This window comes from Bos mutus, chromosome 24 (genome assembly GCF_027580195.1).
Source record: "Bos mutus isolate GX-2022 chromosome 24, NWIPB_WYAK_1.1, whole genome shotgun sequence".
Classification (NCBI taxonomy): domain Eukaryota; kingdom Metazoa; phylum Chordata; class Mammalia; order Artiodactyla; family Bovidae; genus Bos; species Bos mutus.
In genome coordinates this window covers 60,152,993-60,171,444 of record NC_091640.1, presented here as the reverse complement: position 1 = coordinate 60,171,444, position 18,452 = coordinate 60,152,993, and the positions used below count along the sequence as shown (strand labels likewise).

At 47.7% G+C, this 18,452-nt stretch overlaps 1 protein-coding gene across 1 annotated transcript in view; it reads right to left on the bottom strand.

Annotated features, from left to right (window-relative positions):
- The window catches only part of CDH20 (cadherin 20), a 56,538-nt gene extending 42,951 nt beyond the window's left edge, over nucleotides 1–13,587 (bottom strand). Inside the window, exons 1-3 of the mRNA XM_005903336.2 lie at nucleotides 13,222–13,587; nucleotides 2,684–2,978; nucleotides 1,820–1,939 (exon numbers count right to left, since the gene is read on the bottom strand). Coding sequence (XP_005903398.2) covers nucleotides 1,820–1,939; nucleotides 2,684–2,978; nucleotides 13,222–13,467 — 661 coding nt within the window. The 5' untranslated portion in view covers nucleotides 13,468–13,587. The remainder of the gene's footprint in view (nucleotides 1–1,819; nucleotides 1,940–2,683; nucleotides 2,979–13,221) is intronic.
- Nucleotides 13,588–18,452: the final 4,865 nt, after the last annotated feature.

Here is an 18,452-nt window from a genome sequence, read left to right as displayed (position 1 = left end):
GCCCAGACGATGTGCAACATCAGGGTATGATAATGTGCTTCCATTTAGGGAGAAGGGTCTAAGTCAGAATCCTGTGAAATGTGTTGTTTTGATCCTGCCAAGGATGTGTGGGCATGTTTGATCCTCCTTTTAACGCTTCTACTTAGAAAAGCTGACTTCTGTGCTCTCTAGGCAAAGATTAAAGGCTTGTTTACTGCACGTTTAAACATGACCCTTGGCTCAGTAGGCCTTTTGCATGCCACGGGGAGAAATGGGGAACCGCAAACCTGTCCTCGCTTTACTCCTATAATGTATATGTCGCATTACAGCAGCGACAGTCTAAAGTGAAATATGCAGTGTTTTCTTTTTATAAATGCTCCCTGGGCATGGCAGTAACTATCTTTTTATGTATTTTTGACCTTAACACTATAGATGCCCCTTGGGAGCTGTCAAAATAATGTAAGTTTCCTCTTAACGATGTAAAGGACATATTACCCTCTTCCTGCCTGTATTTTTCCTCCCTGTGGGCACCCCCTCATGGTCCCTCCCTCCACTTGTAGAATGGTTAAAATTACTATTTTATAGAAATCCCTAACTGGAACCTTTTTTCTTTCCTCCTACTAATTTATACTCTCTACTTTTATGACATAATTTTCTGAATGCCTGGTTCCCCGAGGACTTGTGGAAAAAATTATATCAGGTTGCTAATAAAATGTGTTTTTTTCTATTTCATGTAAAGAGATGACTTTGAGTGTTTGGCCTTGACTTTGTCTCTGTGGTTGTAAGTTTCTTTGCTCCATTTTTTTTGTTAATTACTCTTAGGTCCGTATGTTAATTTTCCCATATGTAAAATGAAGTAATAATGCTTCCATATATTTCACAAGTTTACAAGATTGTTGGGATGCTCAAATATGATGAGATCTATGAATGTATTTTAAAAGGGAGAAAGTCTGGCACAAGTGCAAGATAACAATATGGAATAATATATTATTATATATTAATAGCAATGATATCTGAGTTGCTCTGCCCAATTCAAAATGGTTAAAGGGAATTCTTCATAGATAAACTATACATTCTGTTGTCAAGGTTCCTGAGTAAAACTGAAAACAAAACAGAACACCCAAAGCAAACTGACTTGTTGGCTTTGCCTTGTTCTTTTCTAGACGTGGCCCGTGCCTGCCCAGCTCCCTAGGTGTTCCCCCTGTCGGAGCGTCCCTCTGAGCACCTCCTTTCTCGGGGCCCACACCCCATGCTCTGAGCTCCCTTCATTCCAGCCTTGCTCTCAGCTTACTACGGGGTGGACTGGCGGGAGGAACGCTGGACCGCGGGTCAGGGGACACACCTACAACCAGGAGCGCTTTGTTAGGTCTCCAGTCACGACTTCCTTATCCACTAAGTGAGTGTTGATGGACTGGAAGATTTGCCTAAGGCTCTTTCTAGTTTCAAAACCAATTATCCTGGTTCTATAGTGAGCCCAGGTTACTATGCCAGTCCTCTTGGGTCTTCTTGAAGTTATGAAAGACCTTACTCCTGGGGAGTGAGTACAGCCATAGCATTATTGATATTATTATTTCTTTGAAGGCTGGTGAGGAGGTCCTTTTGCAGAGGCAGTTCTTCGGGCGTCTCCCAGCAGACCAGCACACCGTCTGTACGCCTCGCTGCTCTGACCCCGCGGGCAGTGCTAGTTTGCTCTCTTCATCCCGACGCTTATAACCATCTTCCGAGCTAGTGCACTGTCTGCAGAGTTCTTGAAATGGAGAGTTGTGTCTGTCCTAAATCGCAGTTACAAATTAGTAGAGAATAAAACAAATACCTCTGACTCGACTGCCCCAGCACGTACCTGTTTTGGAGTCCACAGAGAAATACGGCTGGCCCTGCAGAATGCTGTACACCACCCGGGCGCTGTTGCCGTAGGTTGGGTCGTCAGCGTCGGTGGCCGTCACCTGGATGACGGAAGTCCCTGAGGAAGAGAGGCGGTGGACACCCGTTCAAGCGGAGTTGCTCAGGACTGGATGCAGGCCTGAACGGGCAGTTTTAAGCATTTGCAAATGTTATGTCTGCTTCCTTGGGAGGGCCTGTTTCTAGGTCAAGCTTCTACAACTGCTTAGCACAAAAGTACCTCTTTAGTGGGGATGGGAGTTATTTGTGTCTTAAAGTCTTAATGACTTGTAAGGCCAGCGCAGGCTTTGGGCCCCGCATTCCTCTTTCGGTAATAGCAAAACGCTTCTCCCTTATGAATCAGACATTATCTGCCTGCCCATCTACCACCCATCTTTTGTTTTGCTTTTTAAGAAGCAGAACTGGGAATTGCCCTGGTGGTCCAGTGGCTAAGACTCCACGCTCCCAGTGCAGGGGAGCCAGGTTCAGTCCCTGGTTGGGGAACTAAATCCCACATGCTGCAACTAAAGATCTCCCGTGGCGCAATAAAGGTCGAAGATCCCAGATCCCAGGCACCACAACCAAGACCCGGTGCGGTCAGATAGATACGTGGATAAAAATCGATTCAGGAGACCCAGAGCTGAGTGACAGCACTAGGCTTAGTGTTGCTGCTGTCTGCACTGTGGCTGATTTCACGTCTGAGTGGCTCGGTGCAGCTTTGTGTTTGGGGGGCTGTTCTGCACTTTCTCTCTTTCTCCACCTTGAGGCGGGAGGGCCTTCTAGAGGGGGACTGCTGTTGGTGAGGATCAGTGCATGCCCGCCTTACCCACTGGTGACATTTCCGGCACCGTGGCGACGTAAGGCCCGTCCAGGAACTTGGGCTCGTTGTCGTTGATGTCTTGGATTTTGATGATGAACTCGGACTCCGGCTCCATTGGCCTGCCCGTGCGCCTGTCCAGGGCCTGAGCCCTGAGAGTATACTGGGCCCTCTCCTCTCGGTCGAGCCTCTGAATGGCATGGATGTCGCCAGTGGTGTCGTCGATGGTAAACACGACGCCTGCGCCTTCTCCCGAGAGGATGTATTTGATGGAGCCATCTCCCCGGTCCATGTCTGAATGAAGCTGAGGGGGAAAAGCACCGACCTCTCAACAGGTGTCGAAAATAAACAGATTCTCAGTATGGTACAAGTGTATGATTTCCTTTCAAACAGGAAGAGTGTTTCCCACTCAAATGTTTTCTTATACAAAGAACTAACCTGCTTTGAACATGGCTGTATCAAAGAGCAAATATAAGTTGATGAACAAGCAAAATTTCTCCACTTCACATTCAGTATCATTAGTACTATTTTTAAAGTTCTCTCCCTGAGAAGTACAGACAACAGGCGTTCTGGGACGTGTCGGACCCACACTGTATTGTATTGTGTCCCCTGTTGTATTGTCCCATGTATAACAGGAGCAAGTCTAATGAGGAGGAATCCAGCTTTTCCATTTAGTCTTTTTTAAGGGATGAGTGTAAACATTTAAAAGTGTAAAAGTGTTGATGTAAATTATTTTGGAATTTCAAAAACTTTAGGACCATCCAGGTTGGCTGAGAAGCTGATGAAGCAGCGAATAAAAACCGTCTGTGGCCACTGTGCCGTAGATACCGAATGACTTCTGGGGGCCCTCGGAATCCTCTCAGTTCCACAGCTTCCCTCAGTAGGACTTTGCTTGCTTCTGTTGCAGGTATCAAAATGGAGTTTTACAGCTGGTTGTTATTCTCTGTGTCAGGGTATCTATCATTTTGTTGGGACCCGTTTCTGGCCTTGTAATTGACTCACTCAAATCTGTATGTAGAAGGTTGTGGTAGGCACATGCTTTTATCTGCCCATCCAACTATATTTCCTCCCAAAGTACTCTGTGACGACTCTCAAAATGAGCCCAGGGGCACAGCGCTCATTTTAAGCCTAGAAATAAACTCTTGCAGCTCTAATTATAGTCAATGTGTATAAGTGGCAAGAACCCTAGAGTTTTGTGCCATCTTATAACAGTCCTTCTCTAAGAGGGCAACGAAAAATTAATTACACGCAGTCAGTCACCACTAACTCTTGTTGCTGGGCTTGCACAGTTCAGTGATAAAGTCCGTGAGATTCAGTTAATAAAATAGACCAGTTTAGGCCAGAGAGGCAAATATATGTGGCCTGAAGACTATCTGTATCAGTTATAAATTGAGTGCCCTTGACAAATGATTTAATGTTTATAATTCTCAAGTTCCTCGTATTATAAATGTGGAGAACAGTGTTAATTCTTCCTTTGAAGGTTTGTTGGGATCATTAGAAATTAATGTATGTAAAGCGCCTAGAGTTCCCATAATAGGAAAGCTATAAATGGGACCAATTATGACGATGATGTACATGCAGAGAGAAAAGGGTGTTAACATGCCCAGCTCTCCCGTACTCCCTTCGAACCTCCAGGATTGCAGCAGAGACGACAAAAGCAGCCTGTTGGCCGTTCTGTTACGCACAGCCCAGGGTAAAGCTGGGGAAAGCTGCCTGGAGCACTGCTGGGACAGCATGAGTCTGAGTGTTAAGTGGCACGGACACCAAAAAAACACCAGAAAGTGTATTCACAGCATCTTGAGACAAGGATGGGCTGGGAGGCTGTGGCCGGCTTTGAGCTGATCTCAGACGGACTCACGGCCAAAGCACACAAGCAGTAATTTTGCTGCCTAGAGGAATTCAGCTGTGTCTTATCCAGAGACGGGAAATAAGAGAACAAAACTGACTGGAAAAATAGCTGTGGATTTTTTTCTACTTAAAGAATTCTATTTAGAATATAAAGTCCTAACATTTCCTCATTCCTTATACATTATTATTTTCCACATTCTACATCTTCTATTTATTTCGTTTAAGACAAGCAAGGTGCCTAGCTCTTATTGTGTAGAATGGAAAGTCATTTTATTTGGACCTGGCCACAAAGAAATGAAAATCCATTCCATCTGGAACTGTGTTCCCAGGCAGAGGAATGGAATTGGGAGGAGGAGGACAAAGATCTAAGGATTAAAAAAATATCCTTATATATTTCTGCATGTTTACATACATATGTATATACATATGTAAATATAAATATAAATATGTGTAATTTTAAGGCATATAAAATAGGACTTTCACTTAGAGTGAAGTAGGGCATGGCAGATTATCCAGGGGAGAAAGAAAGAATTGAAGCTGACGTTAGAGAAAATATCCAGGGTTGTTTGGAGATATCCTAGCTGTCATCTAAAAAGTTTTGTCCTGTGAAACTTAAGAAGGTGAAGCATCATTGTGATTATCATTGGCCAAGTTCAAGTGCTCTGCCTATGGAGAGTGCTTAGTAAGTAACAGGAGGCTAGAGAGCTTTGCTGCTCAAGAGATGGTCCTGGCTCCTCGGGAGTCACTCGACTGGCGGACGTCAATGGCGTCCAGGCTGAAACTGGATCTGTGATCTTGAGTTTTGTCTCTGTATTGAGAGAAGAATTTGAGGCACTTTCTAGACTGAGTTCCTCGAAGTCAGGAGCCGTGTGGTTTTCATCTTAGTGTGAGTCTCATGTGTAGCAGATGCTCGGTAAGGTTGTGTGAATGAGTGGTATAGGGTGTAGCGTTGGAGTTAAAGCTTTTAGTGAAAGCAGGTTGTCTTTGTCTTAAAGGAGCTGGCAAGCATCGCTCAGGCAGCGTCTGTGCATCTTTGTGCACAGGAAAGGGGGGAGAGCCTCACAGAGAAGCAGGGCCACCTCCTAGGAACAGGAAGACCTGCTGTTGCTGTTCAGCCGCTCAGTCCTGTCCGACTCTTCTCGACCCCACGGACTGTAGCCCGCCAGACTCCTCTGGCCATAGGATTCTCCAGGCAAGAACACTGGCGTGGGTTGTCATTTCCTTCTCCAGCGGATTTTCCCAACACAGGGATTTAACCCGTGTCTCCAATGGCAGGAGGATTCTGTACCTCTGAGCCACCCGGGAAGCCCAACAGGAAGCGTACCAGCTATGAAAAGTGCCTGGGTCTGCTTACGTATAACTCATTTCTAGGGAATACACATTTGACCCTTGAACTACGTGGATGTGAACTTTGAGGGTGCACATATATGTGGGTTTTTCCTTTTCAATTATAAATGCTGCAAACAGTCCTACGCATGCGTCTGTGGAGCAGAACCGCGGATTCAGAGAGCCGTGAGCACAGAGGAGCCGTGGGTATGCACCACAGGCCAGCTCTAGAGTGACGCCTGGGTTTTCCCACTGTGTGGGGGGTTGGTCCCCCTAGTCCCCACATGACTCAAGGGTCAACGAAAATCATATCAGTTCAGGATCTAGTCAGGGAACAAAACCCACACCAGTCATTCTAGAAGAGAGAATTTAACATGAAGGATTGAAAAGGAAAAATGTTGAGGTATCATTGGAGATGATAACCAGTAACTCGAGGAAACAGCCTGTGCCCCTCTGGCTGGGGGAGCAGAGGGCAGGAGTTGGGGGCTCTTGGAATCTAGACGTTTGGAGGAGGCTGGGCTGGAGCCCTCTGAGAAGGGAGTGTTATCCCCTTGGGCTGGGCTCCAGGAGTTTAGAGGTGCCCCCCTGCCTCAGTGCCCACCCCCCATGGAGCTAAGACTCCGACCTCTGAAAAGAGAGTGTTATCCCCTTGGGCTGGGCTCCAGGAGTTTAGAGGTGGCCCCCTCGCCTCAGCGCCCACCTCCCATGGAGCTGAGACTCCAACCTCTGAGAAAAGGGTGTTATCCCCTTGGGCTGGGCTCCAGGAGTTTAGAGGCCCCCCCTCCAGTGCCCCCCCCCCACCCTGCATGGAGCTGAGACTCTGACCTCTGAGAAGGGAGTGTTATCCCCTTGGGCTGGGCTCCAGGAGTTTAGAGGTGGCCCCCCTCCAGCACCCACCCCCCATGGAGCTGAGACTCTGACCTCTGAGAAGGAGGTGTTATCCCCTTGGGCTGGGCTCCAGGAGTTTAGAGGTGGGCCCCCTCCCCAGTGCCCACCCTCCATGGAGCTGAGACTCTGACCTCTGAGAAGGGAGTGTTATCCCCTTGGGCTGGGCTCCAGGAGTTTAGAGGTGCCCCCACCCAGGGCCCACCCCCCCATGGAGCTGAGACTCTGACCTCTGAGAAGGGGGCGCCCTCCAGTGGATGTGTGAGGCTGGGGTGTGGAAATGGTTCCAGAAACCAGAAGCAGCTCCCACAGATAAAAGGAGCAAGTCCCTCTCCTCCCGCCTCTGGTTCTCCCCCTAGAACATTCCACTCTCAGGACCTGGGAGCTGCTTGGAAACGGAGGAGCTGTGATGTGCAGAGTCCCAGGCCTGTAGAGTATGGGAAGGAGAATACAGAGCTGAGAGACACTAGCCTAGTAGCCAGCACAGTGAAGTGAACTGAACATTAGGTTCTCCAGTCACAGAATGTATATTTGGTTGCAAAAATTGCAAAGAAGAAATATTAACAGCTTTTCTCTCAGTCACTCAGCAAATTGGAATAAAAATGTGCTTTATATGTATCCATATGTAATTCAGCTCACACTGACTGAGCACCAGCTCTCTGGAGGAAGGCGCGGAGCTTCGGGAATGGAGTTGGCACCACACAGTTACCCCCATCCTGGGAAAACAGCTTTGTTATCCTAGACAGAATAAGACAGCTGGATATCCTACTTAGCCTAACCTTGCTTTCGTCTCTAAGATCTTGAGCCAGAGGAGTAGCGAGTGATGGGAAGTACATGAAGCTCAACACGGGGGTGATGTTGCTCCTTTTCGCCGTCTTTCATGGTGCCACGTATGGTTCCAGGAAGGCAGTGAGTGCTCACAATTTGTGGTTAGACAGCTTCCGCACCCTTGTTAACCTCAGTATGACTCGGGACCACAGATTCGTGCACGAGCACAAGCTCGCTGCATCCACCTCTTTGCATATGTCAATATAATCTCGCTTTGACTCGACACTGCCTTGTTCCTGGGAAGCCCAGTGTGGATTTTGTAAGGCCATACCAATTACAGGTGATAATTGTTGCTGTACTCCTTTCTGAAAAAAGCAAATACTCAGGCAGGCTTTCTAAACAGACGTCTTCCAGAGCTCATGGTGACGAGCTGAAATGCCCCTGGGAGAGAGGGCTGGGTTCTCTTTCAGGAGAAAGTAAGGGGAAAAGCGCCTGGGTGAGTGAGCACACACCTCCTTTCCTGCGCAGGCGGCAGACCCAGTCCAGGGCGCAGATTCGCACTGAGAGCTGGTTGGTCAGGATGACTGTGGAGGTGCGGGGGATGGCCTGTGTCCCGGGGTGGTGGGTTAGGACAGGGTGAGCCCCAATCTTGGGCGGTGCTAGTGGTAAAGAACCTGCCTGCCAATGCAGCTTGATGGAAGAGACACGGGTTTGATCCCCAGGTCTGGAAGATCCCCTGGAGGAGGGAGGGCATGGCAACCCACTCCAGTATTCTTGCCTGGAGAATCCCATGGAGAGGAGCCTGGAGGGCTCCGGCCCACGGGGTCGCACTGATCATGAGCACTGGAGCGTGTTGCACGGCTGAGTGCTCCCACCTTCAGGGAACAGGCTTGGTTACATTTCTGGTCTCACTGACACCGTGGACTCTTCTGTGTGTCTCTCAGGGCGAGGTCTAAAGTCACGGCCACATACAGGCCAAAGAAAAAGAAAGCCCATGGCTTCGGTGTCAGATTTCCTATTAACCTTCTGTGTAACTTTGGGCAAGGACCGTAACTTCTCCGAACCTTCCCTTATTTAAATTATCCAGGAGAGGTGACTTAATACTTATTTCCTAGCAGTGTTACGATGACTGAACCGTCTGCCTTATGCGCATGACATGCAGTGCTGTGGCACCCCAGGAAAGCGTCAGGCCCCCTAGTCTTTCTGAATTTTCTGTGCTAGGTGTGTGGTGTCAGGGAAATGTAGGCAAGGCCAGGACGAGGTCTCAGTTTGTGTCCTTGGGAGAAGGAAGGAGGGCTCGAAATTGTACAACCACACAAAGCAATTACAGAATACAAAGGTGTTTTCCAAAACTTATTTTAGCAGGAGCTATGTACTCCTTGGAAGGAAAGTTATGACCAACCTAGATAGCATATTCAAAAGCAGAGACATTACTTTGCCAACAAAGGTCTGTCTAGTCAAGGCTATGGTTTTTCCTGTGGTCATGTATGGGTGTGAGAGTTGGACTGTGAAGAAAGCTGAGCACCGAAGAATTGATGCTTTTGAACTGTGGTGTTGGAGAAGACTCTTGAGAGTCCCTTGGACTGCAAGGAGATCCAACCAGTCCATTCTGAAGGAGATCAGCCCTGGGATTTCTTTGGAAGGAATGATGCTAAAGCTGAAACTCCAGTACTTTGGCCACCTGATGTGAAGAGTTGACTCATTGGAAAAGACTCTGATGCTGGGAGGGATTGGGGGCAGGAGGAGAAGGGGACGACAGAGGATGAGATGGCTGGATGGCATCACTGACTTGATGGACGTGAGTCTGGGTGAACTCCGGGAGTTGGTGATGGACAGGGAGGCCTGGCGTGCTGTGATTCATGGGGTCACAGAGTCGGACACGACTGAGCGACTGAACTGAACTGAACTGATGTGTGTCTAGTTGGGAGAAATGTTTTACAAATACCGAGTTGCTAGAAATCTTTGGAACTCTGAATGGAAGATGTATTCATGATAGAAAATGCTTTTAAGCTGGGACCCTGAGAAACTTGAACATGGCTGAGTGGAGAGGAGGGGACGGTGCGTCCCGGGCACGACAGCGGCCCGCACACACCTCTGGGGCAGGGACCGACGGGGTGTGTTGTGTCGGGCCGGTAAGGAGACCCAGCCTGATGGAGATCAGGGTGAGACTGGAGCTATCCCAGTGTGGGGGCTCATTTTCTGGCAGTGCTTGCCCTGTATGCTGAGAGCTCTGATGAGCACTGCAGAGCCACAGTGCTTCCTTAATCAGACGAGTGACGTGATGGGAAGGGCGCTTCAAGGAGATAAACGGCCGGAGTCCCGGGGGGAGGGCCCAGGAGATCCTCCCTTACTGCGCCAGCTCAGTTAATCTAATCATGAAGACCCGGAGGACCACAGGGAGGACAGATCTGGAGAGGATGAGTGACTCAGAGAAAGTGGCAAGGAGATACTGGCAGGATGTGGTGACAGGTGCATGAAGGAAGAGAAGGAGAGAAAGTCAAAGAAAACCCACAGGTTCTGAGGCTCAGGGGTTTGCGGGTACATTAGGTGTGCGCTACTGAGCTGCTCAGTTCCCGTAAGGAGCGCACTATGCTGCTGCTGCTCCCACTGTCGCTAGTCCTCATCCGACTTCTACCGCAGGGCAGCCATCACTAAGATCTCACTCTGGACCAGGCACTCTGCTAAAGCACTTTCCCTGTGTTAGTTTACTTAATCCTTATCACTCTAGGAGGTAGTCATGTCTGTGTGACAGGCACTGTGTTAGGTCTTGTGGGGGAAATGCGAGCGGTATCCTTGTCCTCACAGAGCTTATAGTCTGGTCTAAGGCTTCCCAGGTGGCTCCAGTGGTAAAGAATCTGCCTGTCAATGCAGAAGACACAAGAGACACAGGTTCGATCCTTGGGTCAGGAAGACCCCCTGGCGGAGCATATGGCAACCCACTCCAGTATTCCTGTCTGAAAAGTCCCGTGGACAGAGGAGCCTGGCGAGGTATAGCCTATGAGGCCGCAAAGAGTCGGATGCGACTGAGTGTGTGCACGCGCGACACACACACACACACACACGACCCCAGCAATACAGATATAGACAAATGAACAACTTAGATATTGTAGGTTGTGATTAGAATGGGGAAAGCCTAATGGTAGTGAGAGAGTCCAACAGGGGTGTGCCTCAGAGGACGGTCAAGGCAAAGCGAGGTGAGAAATGAACCCTCGAAGATGAAGAGGAGCCGACCCCGAGGGCAGCCAGGACGCGCGCGTCTCACGATGCGGGGAGGAAGGCAGAGCCGCCAGTCTGGGAGCTGCTGGAGGCCGCGTCCCCAGGTCTGGGCAGAGAGAGGGCGGCGGTCAGAGCCCTGGCTGAGAGGGTGGCAAGGGCAACGTGCCACGTGGCGGGGGCCGGCGGGCAGGGGAGGGGTTGTGCTATGTGGCGGGGGCCGGCGGTGGGCGAGACACGTGGCGGGGGCCGGTGGGGGGGGTCATGCCAAGTGGCCGGGGCCGCGGGGGGTGGGGGGGGGGGCGAGACACGTGGTGGGGCCGGCGGGGGGCGAGTGGCGGGGGCTGGCGGGGGGCGAGTCACGTGGTGGGGGCCGGCGTGGGGGGCGAGACACGGGGCGGGGGCCGGCGGGGCGGCTGTGGGAGGAGCGGCCTCGAGAGAGGAGGGCGGGCCTGGGTGGCTCAGAGCGCAGCCGGAAGGCCCTGACGCCCGCAGCAGGGTGATGCGGTCTGTGTCGGCCGTGTCCGCCTCTGCGGCCCCGTGGACTGTAGCCCCTTGGGCTCCTCTGTCTATGGGATTCTCCAGGCCAGAACCCTGGAGTGGGGTGCCATGCCTTCCTCCAGGGGATCTTCCCGACCAGGGGATCGAACCTGGGTCTCCTGAATCGCAGGCAGATTCTTTACGGTCTCACTCACATTTCAAAAGATCGTGTATGGAGAGTGGCTTGGAAGGAAGTGCGGACAGAAGTAAGGGTGCTGCTGGGGGGACAGGTGTTTGCGCAGGTTGAGATGACGGTGGGCGCGGGGTTGAGACGGAGGAGGGTTTGTTTGGCTCCGGACTAACGCGATCTGCAGGCGCAGGGACCGAGGGGAGGGGCCGCCTGACCAGCAGGGCCCAGGCTTAGGAACTGGGAGGTGGCAGTGCCGCCACTGGGACGACCGAGGGCAGACTGGGTTCGGGAGGGAGATTGGGGACGCTTCAGTGGATGGAGGCCGAGGAGTTCTAAATGCGGAGCAGGAGGGTTTTCCTTCTGAAGCTCGGACGAGTGGTCTGAGCCAGGGACGGAGGCTTTGAATTCACTGCTTTAGGGGTTTAAAGCCATAGGGGTGACTTTAAAACCACCCCCCGGGGATGGGTGTGATGGGGAAGGCGCCACAGGTGGGCAGGGAGGACCGGCGAGGGGCTGAGAAGGGAGGAGGAAGAACAGGGCTGTGAACGCCGTGAAGCTGAGGGAAGAAGGTGAGTCAGGAAGGAGGGGCTGGGCAGCGGCGTCCAAGGCCCCCGTGGGGCGGCTCCGTAAGCTGGACCCTCAGCTCTCGTGGTGGGGAGGTCCCGAGGAGCCCTGAAAACATGGCATCTGTGCAGAGACAGGGCGGAGGGCAGCTACCTAGCCTCAGTGGTTTAGCCACTAAGTTGTGTCCAACCCTTGTGACCCCGTGGACTGTAGCCCGCCAGGCTCCTCTGTCCGTAGTGTTCTCCAGGAAAGAATGCTGGAGTGGGTGGCCATTCCCTTCTCCAAGGGATCTTCCAGACCCAGGGATCGAACCCGGGTCTCCTGCACTGCAGGCAGATTCTTTACCGACTGAGCTACCAGGGAAGCCCACCTGGGTTGAGAAGTGGGTGGAAGTTGAGGAAAGAGCTTATGTAGACAACTCTTGAGAAGTTGTAGTTCTCTTATTATCCTTCTTCAACATTTGAGGAACCAGGTTAACAGGACTTGGTGACCCCGAGAGTCACTCTGGAAGCAACTGGCCGAGCTGGGTTTTGCACCCACATGTGTTTGACTCTGGAACCTGCACTCTTAGCCTGTGTGCTAAGCAAGTGTTTAAGTTATTTGAATGAATTATTTATTTTCTAATTAGTTCCTTGTTTCCCCTGTTCTCTCACTTAGTTGCTTTTGCAAAATGGCCTCTGATTAACATCCAAATAAAGTAAACACAGGAGAAAGCCCCGATTAAAAATGAAATGATGCTAGATAAATCAAGGGATTTCGAGTGTGAAGTCTATAAATATATTCATTGATTGTCTCCAGCAATCCTAAAGCACAAGCTAGGATCTTCTGAAATGAAGAATGTTTTATTCTTTTTTTTTTTTTTCATTGAATTTTGGCCTCAGGCAATACCTGTGGAAATGCTTTGAAAAAAACAAACCCTAAGCTCCTCCCTTTGCGTTTCTCAGTTTACTTCTTCCTTATCCTGTTATTCCTGAGGCTGCTGCTGCCTGTGTGAGGACTTGAACAGTTCTTGCAGGACCCAAGTCTTTTCCTCCAAAAACCCAATTCCTAGCCTTTCCCACTCAGAACAGAGGCAAGAACAAAGAGAAGCCTTTCCTTTCTGACCAGTATCTGACAAAGCAAAAACTAGATCTCAACTAGCTGTCAATTAACATACCTCTAGTTTAAAATTGTTCTCAGGCCTCAGGCTATGTGAGCTTTCATAGTTCATATTCCTATTCAATTTCAGTATCCGGTATTCGGATAACTTATCGGTCTCTTTGGCAGTTCTTACCTTGCCGACATACAAAGGGTCAGTTCCAGTGTATTCCTCCAGAACAAAAAACTGGTTCCACACCCAGCTCCTCTTTGTCCGCTGGTGTGGCTGTGGCTTGTCTGACAGGAACGCTTCTAGCCTGCCTGGCCGTGTCGGAGTGCCCGAGAGAACAGGGGTAGTAAGGTCCATCAGTCCCCAGAAGTACAAGGACACGCCAAGTCCCAGCCAGCTCTTTGCATTGCTCATTCTACCAGAAGTCCACATGGGATGGCCAGGTTTCCAGAAAGTAAAGTCCAGGATGACAAAGCCACTGCACTTCAGTATTTTCCAGATAAAAAAATAATGCAGTTTATTGAACACTTATGCTTCCCCAGTGAGGTCCAGATTCAAGTCAGTCTGCTTGAAGTCGACTTCCTGTCAAGTGAAGGAAAACACAGTTTGATGACGTCAGATTCTTTCCTGTGGGCTTATAGCAAGTTTTCAAGAAATGTCAGTAAATATTCGGCTTTTCTAGTCAACAAATGAAGAAGTCATGACATGTTACTGCTTTAGAAGTGTTTAAGTAGTAAATAATATTTTGATAAAAATAAGACAACTTATCTTGATATAATCAATCCCAAACCTTCAAAAATGGATTTCAGCAGAAATAAAACTAGTGAATAAATTTCTTCACGTTGGTAACTAGAGGGATACGCTGTATTATTGATTGGCTTTTTGAAATATTTATGATAAGACAACCTCCTACATGCTTAAAAATAGCATTCATTTCCAAAATTGACAACTAATACTCATATTTTCATTAGCCCAACTGCTTTTCTTGGTTCCTTAGAAAACCAAAAGCAAAATCTAACCATCTTTTTTTGCCACCACAATTATATTTTGCTTACTCCACGTTATTGATAATATTAGGAGTCAGACTTCATTTATAAACAGCCATGGATCACTTCTGACTTTAATCATTCTCTGAGCTCATGGTGGAATTTGAGTTTCACACTCCACTGCTTCAGCTCTGAAGCACTGATAGGGGCTGCTAATGTAACCTTTCTAGGATCCGAAAGGTCAGTTAATCATCGTATCTTTCACAGTAGACTTTAAAGTGCTATCAGTCACATGCTTCCCTGGGCACAGGAGAGAGTTCTCGCCAACATTATTTTTCCCCTGAGCTGAAAGACTCATTTAGGCCAAGGGATGTTGACTTCTACCCTGGGGACTCCTTTTCATCAGTCAAACTTCTTTTGTTGCTATGAGGTCAGATTGGCTGGTGACCTCACTCCTGAGCTATGACCTCATCAACCTTTTCTTCCTTTACTTGGGCTGGATTTAATGAGCTGGCCTAGCACTCAAGCCATTCTGTCAGAACAGTTAGAATGTCTTCTGTGGGTTTAATATTTTCACTGTTAATGTGGAGAACTGCTGTCATCTTCTTAGAACAAATGTGTTTATTTGGCCATTTCAGACCCACGCAACTAGGTAGTGCTCCCTTTCTACAAGCGGCGAAATCCACGCGCTGATGCTAACTCAGTTCCCACTCCCCCTGTCATCGTCAGAACTCGTGCTAGCTTCCTTCAAATACTCGCTATTGAAATGAACAAGAGAATTTAAAAGATATCCTGTAATAATCCCATGCAATATGCCATTTCACTTCTGTAGAAGAAGTCATTTGAACGAGAGCTGATAAAGAGGAATAAGGTGGGGGAGACTGTCGAATTTCTATAACAGAATGGGAGGCTGTGCCTCTTATCGGTTCTAGCTCTAAAGGCAGATTGATTGTCAAGTGAAGGCAAGCTAGCTATGTCTTCTTTTGAGTGACATGTTGGTTAATATTAAGAACAATGGTGTGCTGGAAAGGGGGTCCCCAAGTATTACTTGTTCCTTTTCTCTTTAGACTGATCCACGGAAACCCAGCTCACTGATCCTTGTCTAAGGGGAGACCTTCTGGGAGAAGGAACCTTAACCCCCGAAATGAATTAGTGAAAAAGATTGGTGAGAATTAGCTATGCTGTTGTAGGGAGCTAGAAGATGCACTAAAGCGCATTACCGGAAAAAAAAAAAAAAAAAAAAAGGCTATTGCTAGAATGAATCCTGGGATCGGTAGCCACAGTGGGAATATTGCGTACCTTGTGAAACACAGACCCATCTGTAATTTCACGCATGTTCACTAGACTAAGGGTCAGACAGTTTGACCCCTGGTTCTGCTTTCATTACCTCTGACTTGTTGATGTCTATGAATTTTTATTCCTATTAAGCAGTGAATGCTATTAATAGTTCTCCCACCTACTTCACAGGATACCCATGAGGATTTGTTGGGACAATGTAGGTGAGTATGTTCTGTAAATGACTAAGGTGCCAACTGACATTTGAACAGCCACACGAGGAAACATTACTGAGTCATGTGTAGAGGTGATGAAGCTGAGCCTGAAACATATCTCTTGGGCACTTTTGGGGCCAAAATATATATGTATCTGAAAGGGCCCTATATATATATATATATTATATATATATACTAAATACTATATAATATATATAATATATTACATATATTATTTTACAGATCTCTGAGTCTGTGATAAGTATTACTGGGGAGTAAATTCTGGCCGAGACCAATTCTGTAATAGCCAAACTTTTTTTTTCTTTTTGATATGAGGAAACATTGAAGAACTATTTGAAAACTTTGTAGAGAGAATTTTCTTTTGGGGTCACACTTACCAAAGATAGAGCTCAAAATGTGTATGAATGCATTTCCTTTAACGCCTGTTCTCATACGTGTACATTTTATCTAAGCATTACTTTCAGTGGCTTTGATGACTTTCTCTAGCTACTTTAATCATGTAGCTTTGGGCTCTAAGTGAGCAGGTGTGTGTGTGTTGGGTGAGGGGGTGGGCCATGCAAATGTCCCCTCTTCTGCTCCCACTGCTAAATGTTCTGAATGGAATGAGTTTCGAGGAAATTTCGAGAGGAATTTTAGGGAATTTTAAGTAGATTTTGAGGAATTTTAAGACTGTCCCTTCTATTCTCCCATCTCTAACAAGCTGGATATGCATTCTTGCCAATTAAAACCTCCTATCTTTACCTATAAGCATGATCTGAAGAGCTCAGGGAAAAAAGGAGGCGTTCTGTGGAATCTTTGTGATGAATATTTTGTGGGCTGTTCAGTTGCTTCTGCTTTCATCTCTCTTTCCTGCCCACTTTGGCCTCCTACACACCAGTGCAAAGCCCTAGTGTTCTTCCCTTTCACGAGCAACGCACAGAAGTGGCTTCTGGATGTTTGGGGCCTGTGGAGCCCTTGGTGACCCCGTGAAAGGGCTGGTGGTCCACATGTCCCGCTCGTGTCCCCTGTGATACACCTGAAATTCCAAAGCCCGCAGTGCCTGGGAACTCTTTTTGTGTTAAATAACTCGATGGCTACAGCTGATTGGCAAGCACTTTCTTCCTGCTTTCTTAGGATGGAATGCATGAAAAATACTCCCTGCCTAACTTCTCAGAAAGCAAAATCTGGGTTATCCAATAGTTAAAGAAGAGTTATTCTTTTCACAATTAGAGTTGTTTATGCAGGTGAGGAGAAAATTGGTTCTGTCAGAAATACTAACCAGTCTGCAATTATTATAAATAAGATGGTTCTCATATTCATGTTTTTTTCCTCCAGGGTAAGAATAGCAATGATGTGTCTGATGGTGGGCTAATTGCTGTTGTTCTTATAAAGGAAGAGACTACTATATGTATACATAGGTCTGTTTTGAAAGACCATGTATGCTACATGAAGACAACATTAGTGGAAATTGACTTCTGTGTTAAATGAGTCTTTTGAAAGTTTTTTTTTTTTTTCCCTTCCCGTCCTGCCTGAAGAAAGTAAACAGCTTGGTAATGAACCCAGTAGGAAGAAATTAAAGTTGTACATAAAAGTGTGCTCTCAGTGAATTGTTTATTTCGTTACTTAAATTTGCTGTGATATTTAAAATGTAGGGGAAAGGAATGGTTACTGCTTTCTCCTTGAAATGAACTGGGCTTTTATGGTCTCCCTCTGATTTCTCTCTTCATTATTCCAGTTTTCCCAAGCTTTTTGTGGTTAATGGAAATACTACTCAGTAAGCTCAAGCGACATCTCGACGGAAGCAGGAGAGTCAGTCACCTCTGTTGCTGACCTCCTCTAGGATGGGGGTGGGGTTGTTTTAATCTTCTGTTCTGACTTCATGCTTTATAGCGGTAAATGGAGGCTGTGTTGCTGTGGTTTCCGACAGCTAAACTTCTTAAGCCATCACTTTTACTTATAATAAGAGCCTCAATAATGTACTTCAAAAGAAAGGCAGAACTTTGCGAGGATCCTGGATATTAGAGTGAAGTATGGTGGTGCGTCACGAGGAGCGTCAGCATGAAACCAGACGCATCTCCGCGCAGTCACCTCACCTCCCAGTCAAGAGTCTCTTCTGAGAAACACGGACGTTTCACTGAGGAGTCAACCCCTCAGTATGGAGGACAGGTGGTCCCGGGTATAAACTGGAGTGAAAAATTCATATGAAGATGGTGTCTGTGAACATGTACAGTTCACAAACAATAAGGCTCCCACTGGGGAAGCCCATAAAGAAAATATTTTCAGTGCTTCTGTAAACGAGCTTTCAACATCCCTGGATCTGTGTGTGCATGTCTGTGCTACTGACGAAATGGAAGTGGTGTATAGTGTAGGTTTGCATGCTGGAAGATGACATAGTTCCCTGACCTGAAGCCTTTTTCTTTTCCTACAGGTGTTCCGTTTTGCTTTTCAACTGGGCCGTCATTAAGTGAGAAGAGGCTCGGATCCTCTTCTGTGGCCATCGACTCACCAGCCTCCCCAGATCTACCCGTCTGTGGAGGTGACCGAGTCTCAGCAGAACAGCAGAACCAGAAGAGGCGGTCCAGGTATGAGGGTTTCTGGATCTGGGCTGTGTGCTCGCTTCCAGTCCCCTACTCCACCCTTGCCTGCCTAATGAATGACACTGCCCCAACTCCTCAGTTAACGTGTCTGAAATGGGATATATCCTAAAGTCAGTATGTAGATTTAATGTGGTCCTATTTCCTCTCCCATCTTTAAAGAAGCTGTTAATAAATTGATGGTGTGTCTAGAACTGAAGAATTATGCTTTTACCTTTTTATAAAATCGAACGGAATTCTTAATTTCCATAGAGAGTTCTTAGGAAAGGTAGTCATCACTCTTATTTATTTCCCTTTGAATTCCTGCTCCTCCAAGTCCCTCAAAACCTATGGAAAACTTGAGCCTA